Here is a 24,720-nt window from a genome sequence, read left to right as displayed (position 1 = left end):
TCAAAGAAAGTAATTTATTTTGTTTTAATAATGGTTGCTAGCTGTCGACCAAAAAAAAAAAAAGGGTTGCTAGCTAGCCATTTAACCTAATTACGTCCATAACCCTAGAGAGTTAGAACCAAACTTGAAAGGAAAAATAATAGAGTAAGCTTATATTTCCAATTTGTAGAAAACTACATTGTGGATGGGTTTATACACAAATTTCATATTTTTGTCATGTTGACAATACATGTACAAATGCAAACCCCAAATAGAAAGAAACTGTTATTGTGTTAAAATTCGGACTTTCTCATGTGGTTTGCCGAATTTAAAGCTGACTGACTTTTAAAATATTCTTCAGTTTAATATTTTCGAAGAGTTTACGTATGGAAAACAACAAATGTAATTTTAAAAAAAATTCCCTAAACGTCAGAGAATTTGAGCAGAATGGACCACAAGAAATATCAAAATGATCTCTTCATTGTTTTGAAAGACACATACAAATGTGTCATTGGGTTGGAGACATAAATTCTCTCGTTATCAAGAGGGGTTTGTGGTCCTAGGAGATGCTAAATGAATACCTGGATAGTTTAGTATGCCATTATAACATCTAATTTATTGTGACGACTGGGATTATTAAGAATAAGTTAAAAGTTAATTTGTATATGATGTTCATAATAGATTCATTGATGTTTAAATATAACATCATTTGAAATGGTTTTTTTGTATATTATAGACTGTATAGCTAGCCATTGTATACGTTACATAGTATATATTTCATTGTTTGATGCAAAACGATGTTGTTAGCAAGATCACTATTTTATTTTTATAGTAAACTTTGAACATATAATTTTATAATGTTTATGTGAAAACTAAAATATTTTCTTCTAGAAGATCATTTTGTTAATATATAATAAGTTTTTAAGTAGAGTGATTAATAATAGAGAAAATTATATTTTATGCCATGAACAGTAACAAATATTTTATGAAATGCCACTTTTTCTTCAACAATTTCTCCCATGCCACAAGACATAATAAAAAAATATTTTTAACATAATTTGACGCTATATAAATATCTATTACAGTAATTTTTTTGTTTAATTTCTTCATTAGTAAAATGGTCCTTAACATTGTAAAACAAAAGGTCCCAATGCAATGTTATGTCAACACTCAAGGGGATACAAAGAGATGCGCAAATCCAAAGTGGTACCCTTTCTGGTAGGTCTTACCCCAAAAATGCAGTGAATTTGTTTGGGTCCTTTCATCGGCCAATTTATTATAAAATGTCACATACAATAACTATTGGTCGATTTATATATAAATATATTATATTGCTGTCATTTTGAAAGTATGAAAATATTTAAAACTGAAAACAAATAAATATATATATATATATATATATATCTGATTTGTTTTAATATTGTTGGATTCAAACATGCATAATTCAGTAAAACCTCTATAAATTAAGAATAATGTGACTGCGATATTTTCTTAATCTATTGAGTTATTAATATATCGATAATTCGATATATAAATTGAACCGAAATCTCAGTTTTAGAATTGAGAAAAATATATTGATTGATCGAGTAGTAATTTATAGAGGTTATAATGTATATATGCTCAAATGAATTCTAATATATAACACAAGGTGAAAGAAAGGCATATCACTTACAACAATGGCATTGTATCTTCTAACTTGCATTAATTACGAAAGAAGAATCAAAGCAAACTTATGAAGCATTTATACAGTATGCCTGTTTCAGTTGTCCATGCAAGCTTTATATAGTTGAAAACAATTACTATATAAAGTTTTATACAATATGCTTGTTTCAGTTGTCCATGCAAGAACCATTCATATTATATTCTTTCCCCTTTAATTACTCGCTCTCATTCTACCTTCCTTATCTCAAGTTCTTGTCTGGAATTAGAGTAGAATTTCATTAAAACCTTCAACTGAATAAATCGTATCGATCTCTTCTTTATTTTTTATAGTGGAGAACTAAAAAAAGATTGTCCCAAGAGAAAAAAATATATATTGTGGCAAAGAACCACAAGAACTTCTCTACGTTTGTAAATAATTGTCCTTCAACTTGGCTCGTTTGAGTCAATCTTAGGCCCTCTGATGACAGAAAAGAAAAGAAAAAGAACTGCTCTACGTAATTGTAGCTTTTGGGATTACATTTCTAGCTCTCAAGAGGTATCAATTTGTTCATGCATATGCTATTTAGAGTTCCTTGGTGCAGTCTATATATATTTACATCTTACTCATACATTAAAACTGCAAATGATTAACAAGAAATTTTAGTGTGTGTATTTTGGTTATATCTCAGTTCTGACTTCTGAGTCATATAATTGAGGTAAAAAACATTGAACTTCCAACAAAAAAACCTTATTCGAAAAATCATTTTAGAGATTCAGAGCATTGTGAGTAGATATGAAAATGTATGCTTCTTCCTCTAACTGCTGACCGAAACACTTGATCTAAAGTGTCACTATTTTTACTCCTTCGTATTGAAGGGAGATATACATGATACTGACCAATTTTTAACCAAGTCAATGTAGGTTTTCTCTGGTTATAATTTTATCAATTTTACACTATAGTACTATTAGTCAAATCATGCAATGCAACAGATAAAAACGAACCAAATTTAATAGAGATGTAAATTACCTTTGGGACCACTCGGCTAATGTGTTGTCGCCTTGGCTACTGTCAATGAAAAACCGCTGGCCGGGCCTAAAACTGTCTTGTTGTACAACGTGATCCACACATTTTTGTCGATAAATGTTGGCCAAAACATTTAGAATCCGTCTGGATTTTATAAATATTCCGTTCAGTTTTAAGGTTTTATGTCTATGCCTAGATGATACGATGCATTTTGCTATTATCTAGATTTAATTTGTAAGTGTAGGCTGGGGTGCATAATTCAATAGTGATATAAAAGAGGTTCGTTCTTGATCGTCTTGAAATTCAAGAACTCAATCAAACGCTCAACAAGAATTGGAATCGACAATTAGCAATGTGAATCAGTTACCATAACATATTAAAAGAAGACAAACACTTGAATAACTAGAACAAGTTGTTATATTGCCATGACTAGTCGTACGTCCTCAGAATCAGAATTAGTATATTATTTCCACTGCTAGACACTGGGTGATAGGGTCTCCTTCATCTGCTAGGCTTGTCCAAGCCATTGGGTACCTATCAGGCCAAATATTGGTCATGATGCACCCCGAGGCTGTCCTAAGAGAACATTGCAACTTTTCGTGTAGTGCAGCTTCTGAATAGCCCTAACGAACGCAGGGACTCCTGAGAAGTCTTTAGCATCAGATTTGAATGTCCAGATAAGAGTGGTAGGAATAACTCTGTGTTAGATACCATTAGCAAATATATATCACATTTTTTCTTCTAGAGAGATGATTCTGGAATAAGTCCTAATTAATGTAGGTTAACACACGTATAGCTTTAGCTACAAATACGTATTTTCAGTTCCCACTAATATTTGGCAAAAATGACATCGGTCTTGCGATATGACAACAGTAAAGATTTCTTCTTTTACGAAGTCATGAGTTATTATAAATCAATCTTTAATCGATAATGCTTTGTCCACTTAACCTACCAGATGTTTTCGTAACGCTCTCTTTTTTATATGTGTACTTCTCCTTATCTATCGGCCAAAACTTTTAATTAAATATTAAAAACCCACAACACCGAGGTTTCACAAACAAGCGGACGTTAAAGAACGAATAATAAAAACCCACCAAGTCACCATCAGTTACAAACTTTTTTCATTTAAGGAAACGTCCACCTTCTAATGGCTTATTCGAGGAATCCTCACATAAAGATGAGAACAGATTCCAAAAGCTACTCGTATATTAAAGCCACCATTCAAACATAAGTGATGTATTCGGTAGACTAAATGTTTGCAAGTTTTTTTAGAGGTTTTTAGATTATAGTTTTTGGCTTTAGATTTTAGATTTTGGTTTATAGTTTTTTGTTTGTGTGTTAAAATATTTTTAAAAATTAAAACTAGAAAAAAATAAATTCAATCACGTTAACAAAATGAAAAACTGATAAAAGTGGATTTTAGATTTTCTTTGCAAATTGTCAAAAACCATCAAAATCTAGATTCCTTACTTTTTAGGAAAATCAATTTTCTCATAATCTTGATTAGGTATAAAGTAGATTTTTGTAGTTCTATGAAGGCGACATTAGCAGGACAATTCGTATACGGTTCAAGAGACAAAGCAGATCGGCCGCAGCCAAATTCACCACAATAAATAAAAAGTTATGAACTACGTACCAATCTTCACTTGGGTCCATATAAGGTACAAATATTTTGACAAATGACATTTGATAGGACTTGCCGGTAATATTGTTAACGTCTATATGTCGAAAATGAACGCTAGAGATAATGAAACTATCCTTCTTTTAATTTATTCGTATTCATATTTAAAAAAAAACTGTTACATGCATGAAGAGAAAACAGAAGAAGGATCAGTACAAAGAAGAGCAGTTTCTCAAACCAAATATGGTAACGAGTCTCATGGAGCACCAGGTGGATCCTTGTGTCCGATACCTTGGCTAGGACCTTGACCAGTTGGTCGGAATGCGGTTTGTTCAATGTTCTTGTATATATTGATCTTGAACGTTCCAAAATCATCCTTTGGGGTTGATGGTGGTGACCACTCGATGGAACTTGGCGGAGTAAACATTCTAATTGGTTTCCGCGCAGCTGTTGTAGTTTCAAAATGCAGATGTAACACAAGCAAAAATAGCACAAATAAGGATAAAGACACGATAGAACTATCACGTCTCACCATAATCAATAACTTAAAACTTAGATAAAACACTATATATATAACAATTTAAATCTTAAAACTTATAACAAAATTATGATAGAACCCTTAGAGGAAATAATGTGAGTTTCTTCTCATTTTTCACAAGCGAGAAGGATGCTACTTAAGAAGGCTCGATGAGTGGATCCCGTACGTCCTATGTTTTGTTTTATATTTCCTCTTGTTTAGTTTAAAACTATGATTCCATTAAAAGTAGTTGCTGTTAGAACATGGCTTTGTCAATTTGATGATATTTTAAAGAGCATGTTCCCACTAATACTTGCCAAAAATGGCATCGGTCTTGATAGGACAACACTAAAGATTTCTTCTTTTAGGAAGTCATGAGTTACATTTGTTGAACCCTTTATTCGAAAAATGCTTTGCCCACTCAACCAGCCAGATGTTTTTGTTACGCTCTCTTTTATATGTGTGCTTCTCCTTGTCTATTGGCCAAACTTTAAAGGCATGTTCACATAATCACATATCTATATTAGTAAATGAAAGGTACAAACAAATGGAGACATTTAAACAATGAATAACTAAAACGCACCAAGTCACACCATCAATTACATTATTTTCATTTAAGGAAACGTACGTCCACCTTAAAAATAGCCTATTCGAGAAATCCTCAACTAAATATGAGAACAGAGTACTGTATAATATAATGGTTAATTTCCAAGTTGTATGGAAAACATAAGTTAATTAATCAGGTAAGATAATAATTACCAAATAACAAAAGGGTATATATGAACCCGATTCGTCTTCTTCTTTAATGATTTTACAAGGCCTTGATCATGTATGAAACCCATATTTTAAGTATGATGTTCTACATTCATAAGTAAATTAATCGATACTCATGAATCATGATCAAGATGAAGCTTTTGCTTTCATGTTGCGTATGGGAACTAGTCATACATTAAGACCTGATTAGTAAGGAATTATATTATTCAATCTAAATGTTACAAGTTCGTAACGTCGTCATTACAAAAACATCCATAATCATTTCTTACATAGTGATTGATTAGTAAATATACCTCATATACAAATAGAGTACTGAAGCAAATAGGATGAGTGAACCATTTGAATAATATGCATTAATCTAGTATATAATTTTATTAGTTCACACTTGATACAAAAAGTGAGTTTGAGGATATTATTAATATTCAAACCACAATCGCAACTAGTTTATGATTCGACTTTTTAGAATAGTGATCTTTAGACCCCATCTATGATTATTGATTAAGACTCCATCGAATCATATATCAATCAGTATTAATTAAGATGGGGCCAACTATCACTACTCGTATATGATTCGACTTTTTTTTTATATTTTTTTTCCGTAAATACACTCTATCAAACTTTCATAATTTGCTTATTATATATATAAATATTAGGAAAGCATATATAAATTTCAGAAAAATATAGGGGAAATATACTAAATATTATTGTTGTAAATATCTAGTTTATTTTATTTATAACCATCCATTATAAAACCAAAATTTAAGAAAAAATAATTTTCTTACTTTGATATGTTTAGTCAAGATAGTTCATGATATATAACTATAGAAACAAATAAAATATATAAATAAAGAGCATAACAATCTAGTGACTTAGTAGTTTATAAAAAATGATAATTAAACTATAGAAGAAAAAGCAGTAAATGATTGGTAATAAGTAGAAGAATTAATCTCATTAAAAAATAGAAATATAATAACCTTTTCATCAAATAATTAAAATATGTTCCCATGATTTAAAAAAAAAACAATATAGATGCACTATAATACTAATAATAATAATAATAATAATAATAATAATAATAATAATCTCAATTCAATTAATATAGTAATGAATAATTTTTAGTGTTATTTTGAACACCCATAATTAAACCCGAGATTGTTTTTCATTAATTTGATTAAAGTGCTTACCTGATTAATTCTATCATTAATCCAACTAAAGGTCACGCCTAGTTCCTTTTTTGTCTCCCACTAATTATTCCCTCACCCAAGGGTCAAAAGCATTGTTAGAACTTAGAATAATCCCAACTTAAACACGTACACCGAGAAAGGTAAGCAACTAAAGCTTTTGTGGTGATCGTTAGAGATCGTATGTTTGTGTGCAATTGGGTTACATGTAAATTATATGTCAAATTGACATATTAGAATGTAAATTTTGAACCCATTTTCAAAATGTTTTAGGTTTATCCGAGAAGCCTTATGTATGAGATATATCATCGTTTATATATAGCACGAGTCACGAGTGTGGTTTCCCTCAAAAATGCTTCTGAATTTTATCATATTCATGGTTATTTTAAATCCGAAACTTTTTTCTACTACGACTTCTTTGGGGCAAAAAAAATCCAGTCTAATATTTTTTTCTTCATATATTAAAGTTAAAAACGAATATCAAAACTAAAAACTCAAATTATCTCTGGACATGGTATATATATATATATATATATATATATATATATATATAATGTAAAAATGTAAATATCATTTAGAATGAAAGTTTAGGTTTTACTTGAAGTAAAACTTTTAAAACATGGCTCCATGTTCAAAAATGAAGAAAACATAAAATTATAAAACCATTCGAAATTTATCTCATCAACTAAACCTTTTGCGACGAAGGTTATTGTAAGAAAATGTTGATCAAAAATGATTTGAAAACTCTTTAATTTTGAGCAAAACGTGACAAGAAACTAGAAACATAATACAAGGTTTGACTTTACATTGACGATAAATCGAAGAAAACACTAAAAAAAAAAAAAAAAAAAAAATCGAATAAAACACGACAATGAAAGGGGTTTATGCTATCAAGTTAACTTTACATATTATGCTTTAATAAATGGATTGGAATAGAGGACCATCAAGAGTCATATGGTAAGACAAAAGGAATAGTTGGGCCGTATGGGCTGCATCAAGGTCCATGGGTTTAATAACATCGTTCTTCAAAAACTTTTTTTTTTTTTTAAAGAAAAAAATCAATTAGGGTTTTAACAAAAAGGTTTTAGTTTTTTTTAGTTTCTTTCAGTTGCTTCTTCTCTTTCTCATCTGCCGCCCTGTGGAAGCATTGTTCTGTCAACAACAATGGCGAAGAAGCGAGATAGAATTGTCAACACTCAGCCTTTCAATGCCGATGACGCCTCCGTTGCTTCTTCCAGGAAACGATCAAAGGTTCCAAAAACCCATCAGAAGCAAGAGAAGGTGAATGAGATAACCATCGCACATTCATGAGTTTCGTCATTTTTTTTTCAAATTCAAGCTTTTGGAATGTTCAATTGATTTGTTTTAATGGTGATTTTTGTAGTTGATTGAAGCAAGTATGAGCTCGAAGATCATGAAGCAAGCTCTTGCCCAGCAAAAGGAAGTCGCAGATGAAGAGAACGCCGAGAGAAACCCTAGTAGCGCTGCTTTTGGTATTGCTGGAGCTAAGACTGCGGAAGAAGAGAAGAGAGTTCTGGAGGAGGATGAAGAAGATGATATTGATGAATTCGATGGAAATTTCGATAAGCAGAGCCAATTCGATAAACAAGTTAGTATCTTTATTCTATATAGGCTCTTTTGATTCTATATAGCATTAGTTCAGGATAGGTTTAGACTGAAATGCTTAGAACGATGCCAGAATTGATCTCTATCTTGTTTGGGAACTGGCCTCATTGATTCTTCATGCTTATGTTTTGATATAATGATGTAAATTTGATCAGGAGGAGATTAATGAGGAAGATGAGAAGTTGTTTGAGTCATTCTTAAATAAGAATGCTCCTCCTCAGCGTACTCTTGCTGATATCATTATCAAGAAAATCAAAGATAATGATGCTCACGTAGCTGAAGGTAGATACAGATCTCTTTATTTTTTATGGTTTTGCTTCTGCAGCTTTTGTTTGATGATTTTGTATTTCGTTGCTGATTGTAAAAGCTCATAACTTGTTGTTGCAGAGGAGCGTCCTGATCCTAAAATGGATCCTGCCATTATTCAATTATATAAAGGGTAATGTTTTGTTTCTATTTCACATGATCAGTAGAGTTTCAGCATGATTTTTGAAGTTGTTCTCATGTCTCTGAGATGATCTTATGCAGTGTTGGCAAGTTTATGAGTGAGTATACAGTTGGGAAAATTCCTAAGGCATTTAAGCTTATTACTTCAATGGAACACTGGGAGGATATATTATACCTGACCGAGCCAGAGAAATGGTCACCTAATGCTTTGTATCAAGCCACAAGAATCTTTGCTTCCAACTTGAAAGATTCACAAGTTCGACGGTTTTATAGCTATGTTTTACTTCCGCGAGTGAGAGAGGATATTAGAAAACACAAGAGGCTGCATTTTGCTCTGTACCAGGCTTTAAAAAAGTCACTGTATAAGCCTAGTTCATTCAATCAAGGAATACTGTTCCCTCTTTGTAAGGTATATATATCCATCCTCCAGAATTAACACCAACCTGTTCAATGTTTCCTTAGCAATCTATCATCAGAATGTGACTGTTTTCTTACTAGTTCCTTGGGTATTTATTTGTTCATTCAGTCGGGGACATGCAATCTCAGAGAAGCTGTAATTATAGGGAGCATTCTTGAAAAGTGTTCGATCCCTATGCTCCACTCATGGTACGCATACAAATATTTCATCTTCTACAGTTTTCAGATTATTCGTTGCATATTACTAATATCTTAACATGTACTGCAGTGTTGCCTTGCACAAGCTGGCTGAGATGGATTACTGTGGCACAACAAGGTAAGCGTGTACTATTCTTTTGACTTTTATAACAGAGAGTCCAATAGTAGATTGCCTTATGCGATTCAATCTAACAGTTGTAAAAAAGCGCTGATAAGTTTTTATGACGCAGTTACTTCATAAAAGTTCTTTTGGAGAAGAAATATAGTATGCCGTATCGAGTGCTTGATGCATTGGTTGCTCACTTCATGCGATTTGTCGAGGATATAAGAGTTATGCCTGTGATTTGGCACCAGTCTCTTCTTACCTTTGTGCAACGGTAATCTCTTCTTCTTTATACGAAGATGTTTGAGAAATCAAACAAAAACTGTGAAGTTATTTACCAAACTCATGTTTGAACCGATGTGCAGGTACAAGTTTGAAATACTAAAAGAAGACAAAGAACATCTCCAAACCCTCCTCCAGAGGCAAAAGCACCATCTTGTAAGGCTTCTCACTTTTTTTAAAAGTGAAAATTTGGTTTTGTCGATCGTCCCACTTATTCGGTTTGTTCAATGTGAAATTGTAGGTAACTCCTGAGATTCAGAGAGAGCTTAAGGGTAGCAGAAACCGTGGAGAGAAAGAAGATCCTATGTTGGATAATTATATCCTTTTTTTTTTTCCTTCTAATCAATTACTTTCGATATTGTGATTGTTAAAGTTCGAGTTATGTTTCTATGTTATGTGATCTCCTTGACAGAAACTCACTTGCCCCAGTACCAGCTAAAGAAGACAGGTTTGACATCCCTGAAGTACCAATGGAAGAGGACTGATGATGATGTTGATGATGATTCATGTTGTTTTGGGTTTTCCAATTTTGTCATGTTATATTTCTTATTATTCAAAGTGAGGATTGAATCTTTCTTTATTACATACATGATGATTAGTGTATCTTTTAAACATGGCTTCTTAATCTTTTGATATAATATTCGTAAGTTGTTTATATTTTATGCACGGGTGGTTGATTAAACTTAAACCGTGGAATCAAGATGTTCACAAATCTTATGATCATCGACAAATGCGAGTTTGAAATATCTCTAAATAGTAGTATGATTTAGCACGAATTTCAAATGATTTTTATATAATTTCTGTTTTGTCTCTCACCAGCGGCGCTACCTCCTCTAGTTTTATAGGTTCTTTTTGGAAAAATTTGTAAATGAGCCACTTTATTTTTCTCTTTTGTCAAATCAAACCCTTTACTTATATCTTGACCGTTTATATTAACATAGTCAGCTCAATGAAGATCCTACGGCTGTTAATTAATTTTTGTTTTACTCATCTCTTCATTTTCAAACAATAATAAAAGAAAAATATTTCAATCGTCAACAAAAATATTCCTCCACAATAAATGTTCTCAGTGCATCTCTGCTCTCTCTCTCTCTCACCCATTCCTCTGCTACTACTTCTTCTTCTTCTTCCTCGATCGATCATTCTTTTTCTTGAATTTATCTTTGTTTTTACTGTACGGACGAATGTGGTTGCTTCTGTAGCTCAGTTTCTACTTTATAATAGTGTCATTGTGTCAAGTCTTCTTCTTCTGGTGAACAATCTCTGTAGATTTTTGAGGTTTGTGTTCAAATTCCTTTACACCAATTACACGCCTATTTCTTCTTTTTTCTTAGTGTAGTTTTAGGTCTTGGTACTCTTGTTGTTCTTTATATTATTATCAGCCAAAATCAATGTTAGGGTTACAGTTGGAACACAAGGAATCTTCTTACATCTTCGGTCTTTAGATTTCAATCTCAGCTTCAGTTATGTTTTGCGTCTTTGTACTTTAATTATGTTTAGGTTTGAGATTAATTTTTAGATGTTGCCTTTTTAAGTAGCTTAAAGCGTCTCTTTTTAGAAAGAAAAGCTTTTTACATCATTATTACTGCCTTTTTAAATCATTTTCTTAAAAGATGTATTAATAGTAATACCCTTAAAAAGATGATTAGTAAAAGTTAAAAAAAGACAATCACAATAACTCAGTTCCAGTTTTTGTTTTTGCCTTATCTTCATTGTACAGTGAAAAAATCCTTCCTTGTTGTCTCTTTGTGTCTTGATTAGTTTTTGTATTCTGGAATGGAGTGCTTGATTTGTCTCCATCCATTGTTCCATTGGTGTTGTATAGTGCTTTGTCCTGCAGATTCTTGGTAGCTTGTAATTATTAATTAAGATATTTCAAGAACCAACATGAAATGCATTGTTTAGATTTTAAGTAATAAGGCTACTACTCTTTCTGTTAGCTTTCCTTTTACACCTTAATTTTTTTTTATTGACTTGGTTGTAAGAAACTTAGTATAATGTGTATTTATTATGCAGGGACCAGAAGATGGTTGGTAAAATTTAATATCACTTGATTAAGAAGGAGAGAAACTTGTTTTTTTGGCAATAAAGCCGCAAAGGAGTTTTTTTAGCTTTTGTTCTCTTTGGTCCAACAAAGAATCACAAAAAGAAGAAGAAGAAGAAGAAGAAGTAAGGATAATGCTGATGAGAAGAAGGTTGGCTTGTTGTAGCAGGGAGAGGGAGATTAGCATCGATTTCGATGAACAAGATCGTAAGTACTAACTTTAACCAATCTCTCTTCTTGCATTCATACACTAGAAATGCTTACTTAGTATCTGAATCTTTTAGCTTTTAGGTATTTCATTTATGGGCATGATGATATGGAATATTTAGACTATAACTGTTAGGGTATAGTTTTCAAATGAAAAGTCTTGTGACCGGTTTAGGTTTTTGGGTATGGGACCAAGTATGAGAGACACTTAAAGATGTACACCAACCAACCCTGGTCATTCATGTAATAAATAAGGTCGTGAAGTCTGTAGCTTTCCACGAGACATCAATGCCTCAATTTAATAAAAGATACTAGACGCATTTTATATGATGGTTCAATGACACCTCTAATCTAAAACCAAACCCTGTTTCTTAGGAAGTGGGGTTTAGTAGTTGAGAGTCCTCTTGGTTATATTGATTCAGAAACGGACAAAGAGTAGGTAGTTTTAATTGGTTTCACATGGTTAATTATTAAGACTTAAACATATCCTATCTTTGTTTTTTTCGACATAAGTTTTCATTTTTCAAGGAGTAGATACCATTATTAAATCAAAATCACTGGTGCTTCTTGATTAAACAATTAGTATTATCTTTTGAACGTTTGAAAAAAATGACAAGTTTATAAAAAGTCTTGGTGGTGGGTCCTTTGGGAATTTTCTACCACATGGGGATACTAACTCAAGTTTTGTTTTTATATACATTTCCTTTTGAGAATGGAAGTAGCATTTGAAAACAAAAAGAGTTTAGTAGTCTTGGGTTAGCAAAAGTCTTGACTTTAGGAGCTATTAATAGAGTCTCGAGGAACACTATGACTTTTATTCCTTTGTTTTATCATTTGTTTTTTTACTTGTAAAGAACACTAGTCTGCATATATAACGTGTCTGTGACACCATTTTCTTGATTCTCATTTGATGAGTTAAGACAACAAGTAGATGTGTGAGGTGGAGTTCTTAACTATTTATGTTTTACTTTCCTTCCTTTGTCAATCTTGTGCAAGTTTTGATGTCTTAGTCTACAGTATAAAAAGTGAAAGTATATGGCTTATTACAAGTCTAACCAAAGATGACATTGTGTACTCCTTTCTTTTCAGGAATGATTACATACGATGGCTTAGAAACTTGTATTATCAATAACCAATCATATGAAGAAGAGAGTGGAACAAGTCGAGGAGATGGATGCTTGACTGATTCGTTGGATGATGATGCGTTTTCTAGCTGTTCATCAAGCAAAGATGCCTCTAGCTCTTTTTCTTCGAAATGGTTACCGATGAAGAATGATGAACAGAGTTGTGATGGTTCGAGCTTATCCGGAAGGTCTCAACATTTTGATGCTAAGGAGAAGAAACAAGGCTATGCTTACTGCCATTTGGATGTGGAAGCCATGAAGGAGAGATTTTCTAAGCTATTGCTCGGCGAAGATGTCACTGGGGGATGCAAGGGTGTCCAAGTAGCTTTGGCTTTGTCAAATGCTGTAACACATCTTGCTAGTATGTTCTACTATTTACTACCATTTAAGCTTTATGTGTTCTTTAGATATATTCTGAGGTTTTTTGTTTTGTGAAATGTCAGGATTAGTCTCTGAATGTGTACTAAATTTCTTGATTTGCAGCGTCCATTTTTGGCGAGCTCTGGAAATTGGAACCATTGTGTGAGGAGAAAAAGCAGAAATGGAGAAGGGAAATGGATTGGCTACTTTCTCCAACTAACTACATGATTGAGTTAGTACCATCTAAGCAAAATGATGCCAATGGAAGATCACTAGAGGTAAGGCAGCTAAGGTGTGATCCAGAGTTTTTAAGAAAAATAGATATACTCCTCGGGTAGAAACTGAAGTGAATCCTCGTTTGAACAGATAATGACCCCGAAAGCCCGTGCTGACATCCATATGAATCTCCCAGCTCTTCAGAAACTGGACTCCATGCTAATCGTAGGCGATTTTCTTCTTTCGTTCAATCTGTCTTTCCTTGTTCTTCTTTTTGCCTGATGTGGTTGAACTTGCATTGCAATCTCTGCAGGAGACACTAGATTCTATGGTGAACACAGAGTTTTGGTATTCTGAGATTGGTAGTAGAGCTGAGGGGAAGAATAAGAGTACAAGCGAGAGCAAGAGATGGTGGCTGCCATCGCCACAAGTGCCCAAACCAGGGCTCTCTAACTCAGGAAGGAAGAAATTGCTTGACAAAGGCAAAGTTGTTTATCAAGTCTTCAAAGCTACAAAAGCCATTAATGAAAACGTTCTTCTTGAAATGCCAGTACCTGCTGTTATCAAGGAAGCAATACCCAAAGTAAGCTTGAACACTTTAATGTTCCTTTGAAATATAATCATTAGATTTACAACAGTGCAGTAGGCTAACTAACAGAACTATCTCTAAAATCTTGTGTTGTATCAGTCTGGAAAGAACAGCCTTGGTGATGAACTGTACAAAATGTTGACTGTGGAAACTGCCACAGTAGATGAAATCTTGATATCTCTCAAGCTGGGGACCGAACATGCAGCTCTCGAGACAGTTAACAGGTTAGAATCTGCTATATTTGCATGGAAAGAAAAGATTACAGAACAAGGCAGCAATGGTAAATCCCCTGTACGAGCATCTTGGTCATTCTCTAAAGATTCATCGTCTGAAATTGGTCGCAATGAGTCTCTCTTGAACCGAGCTGAAGCGCTTAGATATCAGATCAAAACCAAATACCCTAATCTCCCTCACTCGTTTCTTGATGCCACAAAGATTCAGTATGGCAAGGTAAAACATAAACCAAACCAATTACATCTTCATATCTCTTTCTCACTCCCATGTCCTGAAACATCTTTTTTGTTTACAGGACATTGGTCATGCGGTTCTTGAGGCATATTCCCGAACACTATCAAATCTAGCATTCCGGATTCTATCAAGAATGGGAGAAATCTTGAAAGAAGATTCATTAAGTAACCCAAACTCTCCTGCCCCGCCGAGTTGCTTCCTTAGCTCCCGTGATCCTTACAGAACACCTGAGAGGCCTTTGCTTTCGTCCCGTGTAAGGCATTCTTTAACAGATGACATGAACAAAGCTGACGGGACAGAGACTGGTTTAGATTTTCTGTTTGCAGATGCTAAAGCCAGTTCAGTGAATACAACTCCAAGTAGAAGCAGTAGACTGTGGTGTCTGAGTAAAGTCCCGTCTGATGCTTCTCCATGAGTTAGAGGGTCTCCGTAGTTTGATGCGTGCCACCTGAAGCTTCTCCTTTACTTTGAGGGTTTTATATTATGAAGCCTGAGATATTGTAAATGTATATTAACGTGCCGTTGAAGTATTATTCATAATACAGGCAATTTTGTTCATAACTTCCCGATAAGTCAACAACATTACATTCTAGCTATGTTAAATTCTATGTTTTTTTTTTTTTTTCTCAATTCTCATATAGATTTATCCATTATTATTATTAGATTCTTACAAAGATTGTACAATCTACTTCTAATCTTGGTTGGATCAAGAATTACATTTTCTAGTTTCACAATAATAGAAAAATTGAATATCAGGGAGCGTCCGTTCACACCAATCCTCTATTATCAGTCTCTCATGTAATGTTTCTCGTTTACATATGTTTGGAACAATTTTTCAAAAACATATTTACAGAACAGATATTATGCTAATTATTTTAATTCCAACTAATTTAATTTTCATAATTAGCTGGTAATTTTTTATTTAGCAAAGTGTACTATAAATATTTTAATCTTAATACAGAAAAAAATTCCCCATAAGGTCTCTCTAAACAATTATATATATATATATATATATATTTTGTTTATATTCAGTCATACATAGATACACCTGTATTTGCACTAATCAATTTGTTTTTATGACACAACATAGTCATGATAAAAAAAAGGAAAAAGTCATATAATAATATATATGAAACTGTTAGTTAGTAGTTTACCAAATAAACTTTTTTTTTTTTGGTCAACCCCAAATAAACTTTCTTACTATTGAAATCAAGATAAAATTAAAATTAAATGAAACTTTTCGCCATGTCTGATTTTTTGACAGATATAATACATACATATATATATATATATTGTTTATTTCCAAAAGTAATATGTAGATTTATGATGAAATTTGTTTATTATTTACTATTTATTTTCATTTATATTATATCATGTAATAGGTATCTTTTTTTTTTTTGTCGACACATGTAATAGGTATCTATATATATACATAAAGTATGTTTTGACTTTTAATTATTAAATATAATAACCTTCTGTAAATGCACAAGCTATAATTAGTGTGGTCAATTAATGCAGTAACTATGAGTTAATGATAGTCAAAGGCAGACACCATCTGTTACTATATAATAGTGTCTTTGAGCCAAAAACAAAACACAACAACAACAACAACACAGACTAAAAGCAAAAGATAATGTCGACGAGGCCGAAGAAGTTATCACTGATACCTGACCCAACAAGAAGGAAAGCATCATTCAAGAAGAGGAAGAGAGGGATACAGAAGAAACTCGATGAGATTACGACTCTCTGCGATGTCAAAGCCTGTGCGGTGATCAACAGTCCGTTCGAGAAGAATCCGGTGGTGTGGCCGTCAAAGGAAGGCATCAAAGAGGTGGTTTCAGAGTTTCAGCAGGTACCGGAGTATAAACGGTACACTTATATGGTGAACCTGGAGACGTATTTGAAGGAGCGAATCGGGAAAGCTACGGAGTCATTGAGGAAGCTGCGTGAGGAGAACTATGAGTCTCAGCTTAAACAAATTATGTTTGATTGTTTGATTGGTACAATGAAGGTGCAGTCGTGTAATCCAATGGGCTATGACAATCTCATTGGTTATATTGACAGCTATCTCAAACGAATTGAGGTTAGCATGCAGCTCCATGCAGAAAATGGTGAGTCTTCTTCTCTCCCTCCCCCTCCTGCTTCAGTTGATGGTGTTGATCCTCCTGCTGTTCATGAGCATGCTGGTCCTTCTAATGAACTTCATGGTTACTTTCCGTATGATAATATGAATCTGAATCTGAGTAACCATGAAGTGCCAGTTCAACACCAGGTTCTGACTCAAAACCAGAATCAGCAAGGGCCGGTTCAGTACAATCCTCTCATTAACTTTAATGATGAGACTGCGCATAGATTCTCTGGTATGAGTTTGCACCAGAATATGAGTCAAGATCCATATCAGGGTATGTATCAACAAAGCTCATTCATGAATCTGCTGGCAGCACTTCCTCAACAAATGGGTTATGTCGGAGAGCATGCACATGTTCCTTACCAGCAACAACCAACCATTGATCTTGCTGCAACTGGTCACATGCCTGTCATCACCACCACCATGACCAACACCTCCACTCCGGCTGTTCATGCTCCTGAAATGAATCTGCAGGATCCATATCATCAGCTGTCTCAACAAGAACCATTCATGAATCTGCTGCCAGCACTTCCTCAAGAAATGGGTTATGTCGGAGAGCATGCACATGTTCCTTACCAGCAACAACCAACCATTGATTTTGCTGCAACTGGTCACATGCCTTCCATCACCACCACCATGACCAACACCTCTACTCCGGGTGTTTATGCTCCTGGTATGAATCTGCATCAGAATATGAGTCTGCAGGGTCCATATCATCATCAGCTGTATCAACAAGACCCATTCATGAATCTGCTGCCAGCACTTCCTCCACAAATGGGTTATGTCGGAGAGCTTGCACCTGTTCCTTTTACGAACAACAACTACCAGCAACAACCCACCATTGATCTTGCTGCAACTGCTCAGATGCCTTCCATCACCACCATGACCAACATCTCCACTCCAGGTGTTTATGCTCCTGCTATGAATTTGCACCAGAATATGAGTCTCGATCCATATCAGCAGATGTATCAACAAGAACCATTCATGAATCGTCCTCAACAAATGGGTTATGTCGGAGAGCAGGCACATGTTCCTTTCATGAACGGTAACCACTACAACTACCAGCAACAACCAGCCATTGATCCTGCTACAACTGGTCACATGCCTTCCATCACCACCACCACCACCGCCACCACCAACACCTCCACTCCGGGTGTGTATGCTCCTGATATCAGTAATCTCTTTAATGATAAGATGTGGATTTAAGTTTCAACTGTGTTTGCATTAGTGTACTTTGTTCATTCAAAGAACAAGTATATTTAATGATGTTTCCTTCTCTTTAGTTCATTGTTGTAACCGTTAAAGGTTCGACCTTTTCGTCATTTTCTATTATTTCAGTATAAGATAATGTATTTGTGTGCTCTAGCATGCAAAAATATTTCAATAATATTTGAAGCAGTTTGATCCATAAAATAATATTTTACTAGTTTTTGCTCTAATACTAACACTAGAATCTGCCCAATAATATGAATTGGTGTGTTTTCTTTTCTAATTTGAATCAGCTTGGTGCTTTGAGTTCATATGATCATCCATAAATTAGGTTTATCTTTAATGCAGAAGGAGCCAATTGTTATTGAATATGGAAAACCCTAACCCGGCCAGCAACATTGTTGAAACCTGAAGAGCCAGAAAGCTTCTCACCACTTGTTGATACATCTGACCTGCCAAAACCATTAAATCCAGTTTAAGGCTAGAGCATCACATTTGCCATTTACAGGACACAATTTGCAAATAGCCAATACAAGAAGATACGTGTGACCTCATTAGCTTGCTGTTCTTATCAGTATATTTGATAATTGATACTTTGGAGTTTCCAAGTCGAGAGTTTTATATATCCGAAAGGACCTCGTTATCTCGCTCCTTACGTTTCATGGCGTCTCCCAAGCAAACCCCTAGGTTCGACTCCATTGGTAAAGATGTTTTTTTTTTTACTTTTCTTTTGTGGCTCTTCGTGACGGAGTTTGCAAGCAGTGATTCAATGAAACCATATCAGAGCTAAGTGCAAGAGTGGAGGTGACTAGACGAGTCAAAAGATCAAATCTAATAGATATTTTACTTATTTTGTGAACGTTGAATAGTACAAATCTATAAAAACAAAAATAAGTCATGTCAACGTCAAATGGGCCTCGAGGCCCATTATGTATCTAAACGTCGTCGTTTATTGATCTTACGGAGAAGATAACTCGCCGTTAAACAAAAAAACACCTCAGTCGATCGGAGAAAAGTCACAGTAAAATATTCCGATAATGGTTCAGCCGCGTTTCGTCCGTCCGACGCAGTCATCACCTTCCTCCGACGCCGGAGAACCCAATTCATCCAATCTCTACGTCGCTAATTGTGGACCGGCGGTTGGACTATCACACGACGCAATCGCGGCGGTGTTCGCTGATTTTGGTGAAGTGAAAGGCGTCTACGCAGCGGACGAGAGCGGCGTTCGTGTCATCGTATCTTTCGCGGATCCTTACTCGGCGAAAGCTGCTTTAGAAGCATTGAGTGGTCGGCCATGTCCGGACCTTAAAGGACGGACTTTGCATATTCGATATTCAGTTCTTCAATTAGCTTCCGAGGTACTTCCAATTACAATGGTGGATCAAAGTTTTTGACTTTATGTTAGAAAATGCCAAATTGTATGATATGTTATAGGATTCTCCATTGCTGGGCATGATTAGATTTCCATATATATTTCAAAGTTTTGATCTTTTATGTGTTGTAACATGTTATTCAAATTCAAAGTCATGTATTGAGCATTCTCTGTTATCAAAAGACAGAGACTTTGTGTGTTTGTTTGCGATCCGGTTGCAATTAACATTCTCTTGAACTCCATTTGTATCGTCTGACTTTGAAGTACTTACCGCCTTTGTTTTTTGTTGGTGTAGACGCAAGTGAATGATTGTGTTCCTGTGTCTTTGGTTGATTCAGAGTTGAATATACCAGGGCTTTTCCTAATACCTGAATTTGTCAGTGTCGAAGAAGAACAGGTACATAGTTTTTTTGTAACGGTGCTTATGGTGTAGTTGGCATTTGATTTCGTTTTTACCCCTTGTATTATGCTTATTTGGTTCTGTCTTTATTAGCAATTGCTTGCAGCTGTTGATGCTCGGCCTTGGATTGGTCTTGCCAAACGACGTGTTCAACACTATGGATATGAGTTTTGTTACGGGACACGAAATGTTGATACCAAGAAGCGACTAGGCGAGCTTCCATCTTTTGTTTCTCCTATACTCGAAAGAATCTCGTTGTTCCCGAACCATGATATCGACCCATCAAGCTTGGATTTGGACCAATTAACGGTACATTATCACACGCTCTGTACTAGATTAAGATTCTGTTAAAATGTTTTTAACTACATTGAAGGCTGAGGAACTCTTGTGAAAATTAGGTAAATGAGTACCCATCTGGGGTGGGTTTATCCCCTCACATTGACACACATTCAGCATTTGAAGATTGCATTTTCAGCCTTTCATTAGCTGGTCCTTGTATTATGGAATTCAGAAGATACTCTGTTTCAACATGGAAAGCCTCAACTGCCGATGCTGAGAAGTTGGGTGACTCCTCTTGCATCAAGAAGGCTTTATATCTTCCTCCTCGATCTATGCTATTATTATCCGGGGAAGCACGCTATGCTTGGAATCATTACATTCCACATCACAAGGTTGTATTCTTATGACCGCAAACTTCAGTTTATCTTCATTTGGATATCTCCTTCGCTCTCACCATGATATTGTTACTGCATTTCTCTATAAATTGTTAAACCGTTGTACTGTGCTCTGATAGATTGACAAGGTGAAGGATAAAGTTATTAGAAGGAGTCCCAGAAGGGTATCTTTCACAATACGAAAGGTAACATATCAAAAACATAGTTTATGAGCGATCTTGTAACCAATATGTGCTTCTTCAGTTGATATTGAGAGACAAGAGAATCAAACTTTTGGCAGGTGAGAAATCATCCCTGCAGGTGTAAGTATCCACAGTACTGTGACTCTCAGCAACAAAGATAACTGAAGAAGATACAAATGAAATGAAGAATATGTTATATAGATAAACAAGATGCCTATGGAGAAGAAGAAGAATAACCATTTTTGTAGTTGTTTACTCTTAACTATCAGACTAGATTTGAATGTTGTATTATTTTTGATAACCAAATTGTTACTCATTGGTCCAATTGTGCTGGATGAAGAGATTGCAAGATTACTTATGTGTTTGTAACATATCTAAGATTCTAATTATCTTATACTCTGTCTACTCCTCAGTTGTTAGATATTTTCTAGATGGTGGTTAAAAGCCAAAAGTGTACCCGTTTACAAACATAAAGTTTTGTAGGCCATAGAATACTTAAGTGCCTTTGCCCCACTCTTATTGATAAGGCAACCAGAAACGCTCACTGAGTGAGTGATCATAATTTAACTATGCGTTTAGTTTTTTTTGAAAATAATAAATCATAAAGTAACTTTGGGACCTCTCGCATGGCGTCGCTAGATTCTCAGGTGTTGATGGGGATAGTTAGCCTGATCTTTGTGACTATGGTAAGCTCGGAATCGCATTGCCGGAATTTTGAGTCGATCATCAGTTTCGGAGATTCCATTGCCGACACCGGAAACTTGCTCGGTCTCTCCGACCGTAACAATCTTCCTTTGAGCGCGTTTCCACCGTATGGAGAGACTTTCTTCCACCACCCAACCGGTCGTTTCTCTGATGGCCGCCTCATCATTGACTTCATCGGTACCTTATCTTTCTTTATACAATATGTAATTGACTGTGAGTCTGTGCTTTGTCACAAAAACAAAACTTGGAGATCTTATGTAAAAATTTCTATGTTTTTTTCCTTTTTTCTTGACCTGCAAGTTAACAATGTAGAACCTTACGTGATGCTTCATTTTTTTTGCTTTACAGCTGAATTTTTGGGGCTTCCTTATGTACCTCCTTACTTCGGATCCAAAAATGAAAATTTTGAGAAAGGAGTAAATTTTGCGGTAGCCTCAGCGACGGCATTGGATAGTTCATTTCTAGAGGAGAGAGGATACCATTGTCCTCACAACATCAGTTTAGGAGTTCAGCTTAAGATCTTCAAGGAGAGTTTACCAAACATATGTGGCTTACCATCAGGTAGTGAATTAAGATCGACTTTAATTAGTGGAGTAACTATTATGTATATATGTTTTTCAGTGGTTTGAGCTGATCACTTGTATTTGTTCTTAGATTGTAGAGATATGATTGGAAATGCTTTGATTCTCATGGGAGAGATTGGAGCAAATGATTATAATTTCCCATTCTTCCAAGGCAGACCCTTTGACGAGGTCAAACAGCTAGTTCCATTGGTGATTAGTACTATTTCTTCTGCCATTACGGTAACAAGTTTTAATATGATTCTTGATCTTCTAGACGCAATTACGAGTACTAAAACAGATTTGATTAATTAGTTTGATGCTTTGGGACTTTGTTGAATCCAGGAGTTGATTGGTATGGGGGGAAAAACATTTCTAGTGCCGGGAGGGTTCCCTATTGGATGCTCAGTATCATATTTGACATTATATCAAACTTCAAATATGGAAGAATACGATACTTCAACAGGATGTTTAAAATGGCTGAACAAGTTAGGAGAATACCACAGTGAGCAGCTTCAAGCAGAGCTCAAGAGACTCAGGAAGCTAAACCCTCATGTGAACATCATATATGCTGACTACTACAATGCTTCCTTGAGCCTTGGCCAAGAACCAAACAAATACAGTTAGTACTTAGTAGCCTTCTTCATTGCTCCATTGAATCTTCACAACCATTTTACTGATTCGGTATTAACCGAGTTTTCGAATCAATGATGTTCTCAGGATTCATAAACGGAACCTTGTCCGCTTGTTGCGGTGTGGGAAGACCGTACAACTTCAACTTCAGTAAAAGTTGTGGAAGTGTAGGAGTGGAATCTTGTGACGATCCTTCAAAGTACGTAGCATGGGATGGTATTCATATGACCGAGGCTGCATATAAATTGATGGCTGATGGATTACTCAAAGGACCATATGCGACTCCTCCTTTCAATTGGTCATGCCTCAGCTCCAAAATTAAGAACAAGAAGTCATTAGAAAACACAATATTATTTGATGAATAGTTGACGCAAGTTTTTCTCAAATTTTAAGTTTTCTCTGCATTTTTTGATATATTAATGATGAATCGTAAATTGCAAGAAAAAGTAATTTATTTATTTCTTTTGCAAGAAAAAATATTTTGAGTACGATTTATAGGTACTTTAAGGAATCCCACTTTTCTATGCATTTTGTAACATATATATATGCAGATACAAAACGTTTGAGAAGATGTTTCTTAGTAAATTTTAAGCATATTAATATTGTAAGAGGATAAGTTAAGAAGCACAAATATAGAGTTGATTATTAGTTGAACATCTACGATCTTAAAATTTAAATAATATAATAATGTAAAACATATTTTAAAATTTTAAAATTAAATAAATATTTAATAAATTGAAAACTTATAAAAATGAACATAAAACAAGTTTGAAAATAAAAATAAAAAGAAATTACAATTCAAAATTATTAATAACAAATAAAAAACAATGAAGATAAAAATGAGAAGCATAAAAAGTTACAAACATATTAATTAAAATGAGTAACATAAAAAGATACAAACATATTAATTAAGTTTATGTTTATCTTCTCCAACAAAAGATTAATTTTTATTTTCTTTTGAGAATTTTATTGGGAATTCAATTCAAAATTATTAATAACAAATAAAAACAATGAAGATAAAAATAAGAAACATAAGAAGATACAAACATATTAATTAAAATGAGTAACATAAAAAGATACAAATATATTAATTAAAATAAGTAACATAAAAAGATACAAACATATTAATTAAGTTTATGTTTATTTTCTCCAACAAAAGAGTAATTTTATTTTCTTTTAGGAATTTTATTGAAAATTTTAATTGAGAATTTTATTTTCTCTAACAAAAGATTAATTTTCATTTACAATTTATGCAGCCACTCACATATTAACACATGGCAGAAGAACCCAAACCAAAAGTGTCTTAACTAACACCCGTTTGCTTCTTCCAATTTTACTGTTTCTATATTTTGGTATTTTTAATTGGATTAAGACCCATAAAGATGGCCCGTTAAAGATGGCCTCAAAAGAAACTTAACATCTCGTGTATGTATAATGTAACAACTGGAATAAGGATTCATAACTTGAAAACCAAATCATATATATAAAAGTAAGGTTACACTCTCTCCTTATTGGTGGAAAAATATTTAAGGCTTTAATTTTTTTTTTAAATAAATAAATAAATGTTTATGACAATTATTCAATACAAAATTTAATTACACTATAAGTTATAATCAAATGACAAAGAAAATGAAATGACTTAATCATATATCATTCAACAAAATAAATAAATAAATAAATATTTATGACAATCATTCAATACAAAATTTAATTACACTATAAGTTATAATCAAATGGCAAAGAAAATGAAAGGACTTAATCATATATCATACAACAAGTTTTATAAGCCTTATTGGTGGAAAATTATTTAAAATCATATATATAAAAGTAAGGTTCCACTCTCTTTATTGTTCCATTTTGTATTTATTTTTTAAAATATAATATTTATTTTAACCAAAAAAACACATTTAATCATATATATTAATTCATACTTTAAATTCACACTTTACTACTAAAATGAAACTGAAAATTATATAAATTTCCAAAGACTATTGGTTTTCTTTATTGAATTCCAATTAAACACACTATAAATTATAATT

At 33.9% G+C, this 24,720-nt stretch overlaps 5 protein-coding genes across 5 annotated transcripts; all 5 read left to right on the top strand.

Moving 5' to 3' along the window:
* The first annotated feature begins 7,837 nt into the window (after window positions 1–7,837).
* LOC17899197 (bystin) lies at window positions 7,838–10,470 on the top strand. Its single transcript, XM_006307449.2, has 11 exons — window positions 7,838–8,018; window positions 8,122–8,346; window positions 8,519–8,645; window positions 8,751–8,802; window positions 8,892–9,219; window positions 9,337–9,416; window positions 9,496–9,543; window positions 9,656–9,802; window positions 9,894–9,966; window positions 10,052–10,127; window positions 10,231–10,470. Exons 1-11 carry the CDS (start codon window positions 7,902–7,904, stop codon window positions 10,293–10,295), a joined length of 1,338 nt encoding a protein of 445 aa, XP_006307511.1. The 5' UTR covers window positions 7,838–7,901; the 3' UTR covers window positions 10,296–10,470.
* A 442-nt stretch (window positions 10,471–10,912) lies between these two features.
* On the top strand, window positions 10,913–15,414 carry LOC17896652 (rop guanine nucleotide exchange factor 14). Its single transcript, XM_006307088.2, has 8 exons — window positions 10,913–11,088; window positions 11,827–12,061; window positions 13,151–13,546; window positions 13,669–13,823; window positions 13,912–13,986; window positions 14,075–14,344; window positions 14,450–14,800; window positions 14,880–15,414. Exons 2-8 carry the CDS (start codon window positions 11,989–11,991, stop codon window positions 15,231–15,233), a joined length of 1,674 nt encoding a protein of 557 aa, XP_006307150.1. The 5' UTR covers window positions 10,913–11,088; window positions 11,827–11,988; the 3' UTR covers window positions 15,234–15,414.
* A 1,027-nt stretch (window positions 15,415–16,441) lies between these two features.
* On the top strand, window positions 16,442–18,372 carry LOC17898048 (agamous-like MADS-box protein AGL86). The gene has a single exon (XM_006306079.2). It carries the CDS (start codon window positions 16,452–16,454, stop codon window positions 18,150–18,152), a length of 1,701 nt encoding a protein of 566 aa, XP_006306141.2. The 5' UTR covers window positions 16,442–16,451; the 3' UTR covers window positions 18,153–18,372.
* Window positions 18,373–19,144: 772 nt separating this feature from the next.
* On the top strand, window positions 19,145–21,188 carry LOC17899581 (alkylated DNA repair protein alkB homolog 8). Its single transcript, XM_006305184.2, has 6 exons — window positions 19,145–19,513; window positions 19,823–19,924; window positions 20,021–20,236; window positions 20,326–20,598; window positions 20,721–20,786; window positions 20,882–21,188. The coding sequence occupies exons 1-6, from the start codon at window positions 19,193–19,195 to the stop codon at window positions 20,942–20,944; spliced, it is 1,041 nt and encodes a 346-aa protein (XP_006305246.1). The 5' UTR covers window positions 19,145–19,192; the 3' UTR covers window positions 20,945–21,188.
* Window positions 21,189–21,340: 152 nt separating this feature from the next.
* Window positions 21,341–23,139, top strand: LOC111832593 (GDSL esterase/lipase At1g31550). Its single transcript, XM_023789928.1, has 5 exons — window positions 21,341–21,665; window positions 21,837–22,049; window positions 22,143–22,291; window positions 22,394–22,670; window positions 22,769–23,139. Exons 1-5 carry the CDS (start codon window positions 21,410–21,412, stop codon window positions 23,044–23,046), a joined length of 1,173 nt encoding a protein of 390 aa, XP_023645696.1. The 5' UTR covers window positions 21,341–21,409; the 3' UTR covers window positions 23,047–23,139.
* The last annotated feature ends 1,581 nt before the right edge of the window (window positions 23,140–24,720 follow it).

This window comes from Capsella rubella, unplaced genomic scaffold, assembly GCF_000375325.1.
Source record: "Capsella rubella cultivar Monte Gargano unplaced genomic scaffold, Caprub1_0 scaffold_1, whole genome shotgun sequence".
NCBI lineage: Eukaryota > Viridiplantae > Streptophyta > Magnoliopsida > Brassicales > Brassicaceae > Capsella > Capsella rubella.
Note: the sequence above shows the minus strand (reverse complement) of the source record. Positions and strands in the feature narration are given on the sequence as shown.

Coding starts and splice junctions, on each gene's coding strand:
- LOC17899197 (XM_006307449.2), top strand. CDS start 7,902: ATGGCGAAGAAGCGAGATAGAATTGTCAACACTCAGCCTTTCAATGCC. Junction 9,220..9,336: donor TACTGTTCCCTCTTTGTAAG/GTATATATATCC, acceptor TTGTTCATTCAG/TCGGGGACATGCAATCTCAG. Junction 9,417..9,495: donor ATCCCTATGCTCCACTCATG/GTACGCATACAA, acceptor CATGTACTGCAG/TGTTGCCTTGCACAAGCTGG.
- LOC17896652 (XM_006307088.2), top strand. CDS start 11,989: ATGCTGATGAGAAGAAGGTTGGCTTGTTGTAGCAGGGAGAGGGAGATT. Junction 13,547..13,668: donor TGCTGTAACACATCTTGCTA/GTATGTTCTACT, acceptor CTTGATTTGCAG/CGTCCATTTTTGGCGAGCTC. Junction 13,824..13,911: donor CCAATGGAAGATCACTAGAG/GTAAGGCAGCTA, acceptor TCGTTTGAACAG/ATAATGACCCCGAAAGCCCG.
- LOC17898048 (XM_006306079.2), top strand. CDS start 16,452: ATGTCGACGAGGCCGAAGAAGTTATCACTGATACCTGACCCAACAAGA.
- LOC17899581 (XM_006305184.2), top strand. CDS start 19,193: ATGGTTCAGCCGCGTTTCGTCCGTCCGACGCAGTCATCACCTTCCTCC. Junction 19,514..19,822: donor TTCTTCAATTAGCTTCCGAG/GTACTTCCAATT, acceptor TTGTTGGTGTAG/ACGCAAGTGAATGATTGTGT. Junction 20,787..20,881: donor TATCTTTCACAATACGAAAG/GTAACATATCAA, acceptor AACTTTTGGCAG/GTGAGAAATCATCCCTGCAG.
- LOC111832593 (XM_023789928.1), top strand. CDS start 21,410: ATGGCGTCGCTAGATTCTCAGGTGTTGATGGGGATAGTTAGCCTGATC. Junction 21,666..21,836: donor CCTCATCATTGACTTCATCG/GTACCTTATCTT, acceptor TTTGCTTTACAG/CTGAATTTTTGGGGCTTCCT. Junction 22,050..22,142: donor CATATGTGGCTTACCATCAG/GTAGTGAATTAA, acceptor ATTTGTTCTTAG/ATTGTAGAGATATGATTGGA.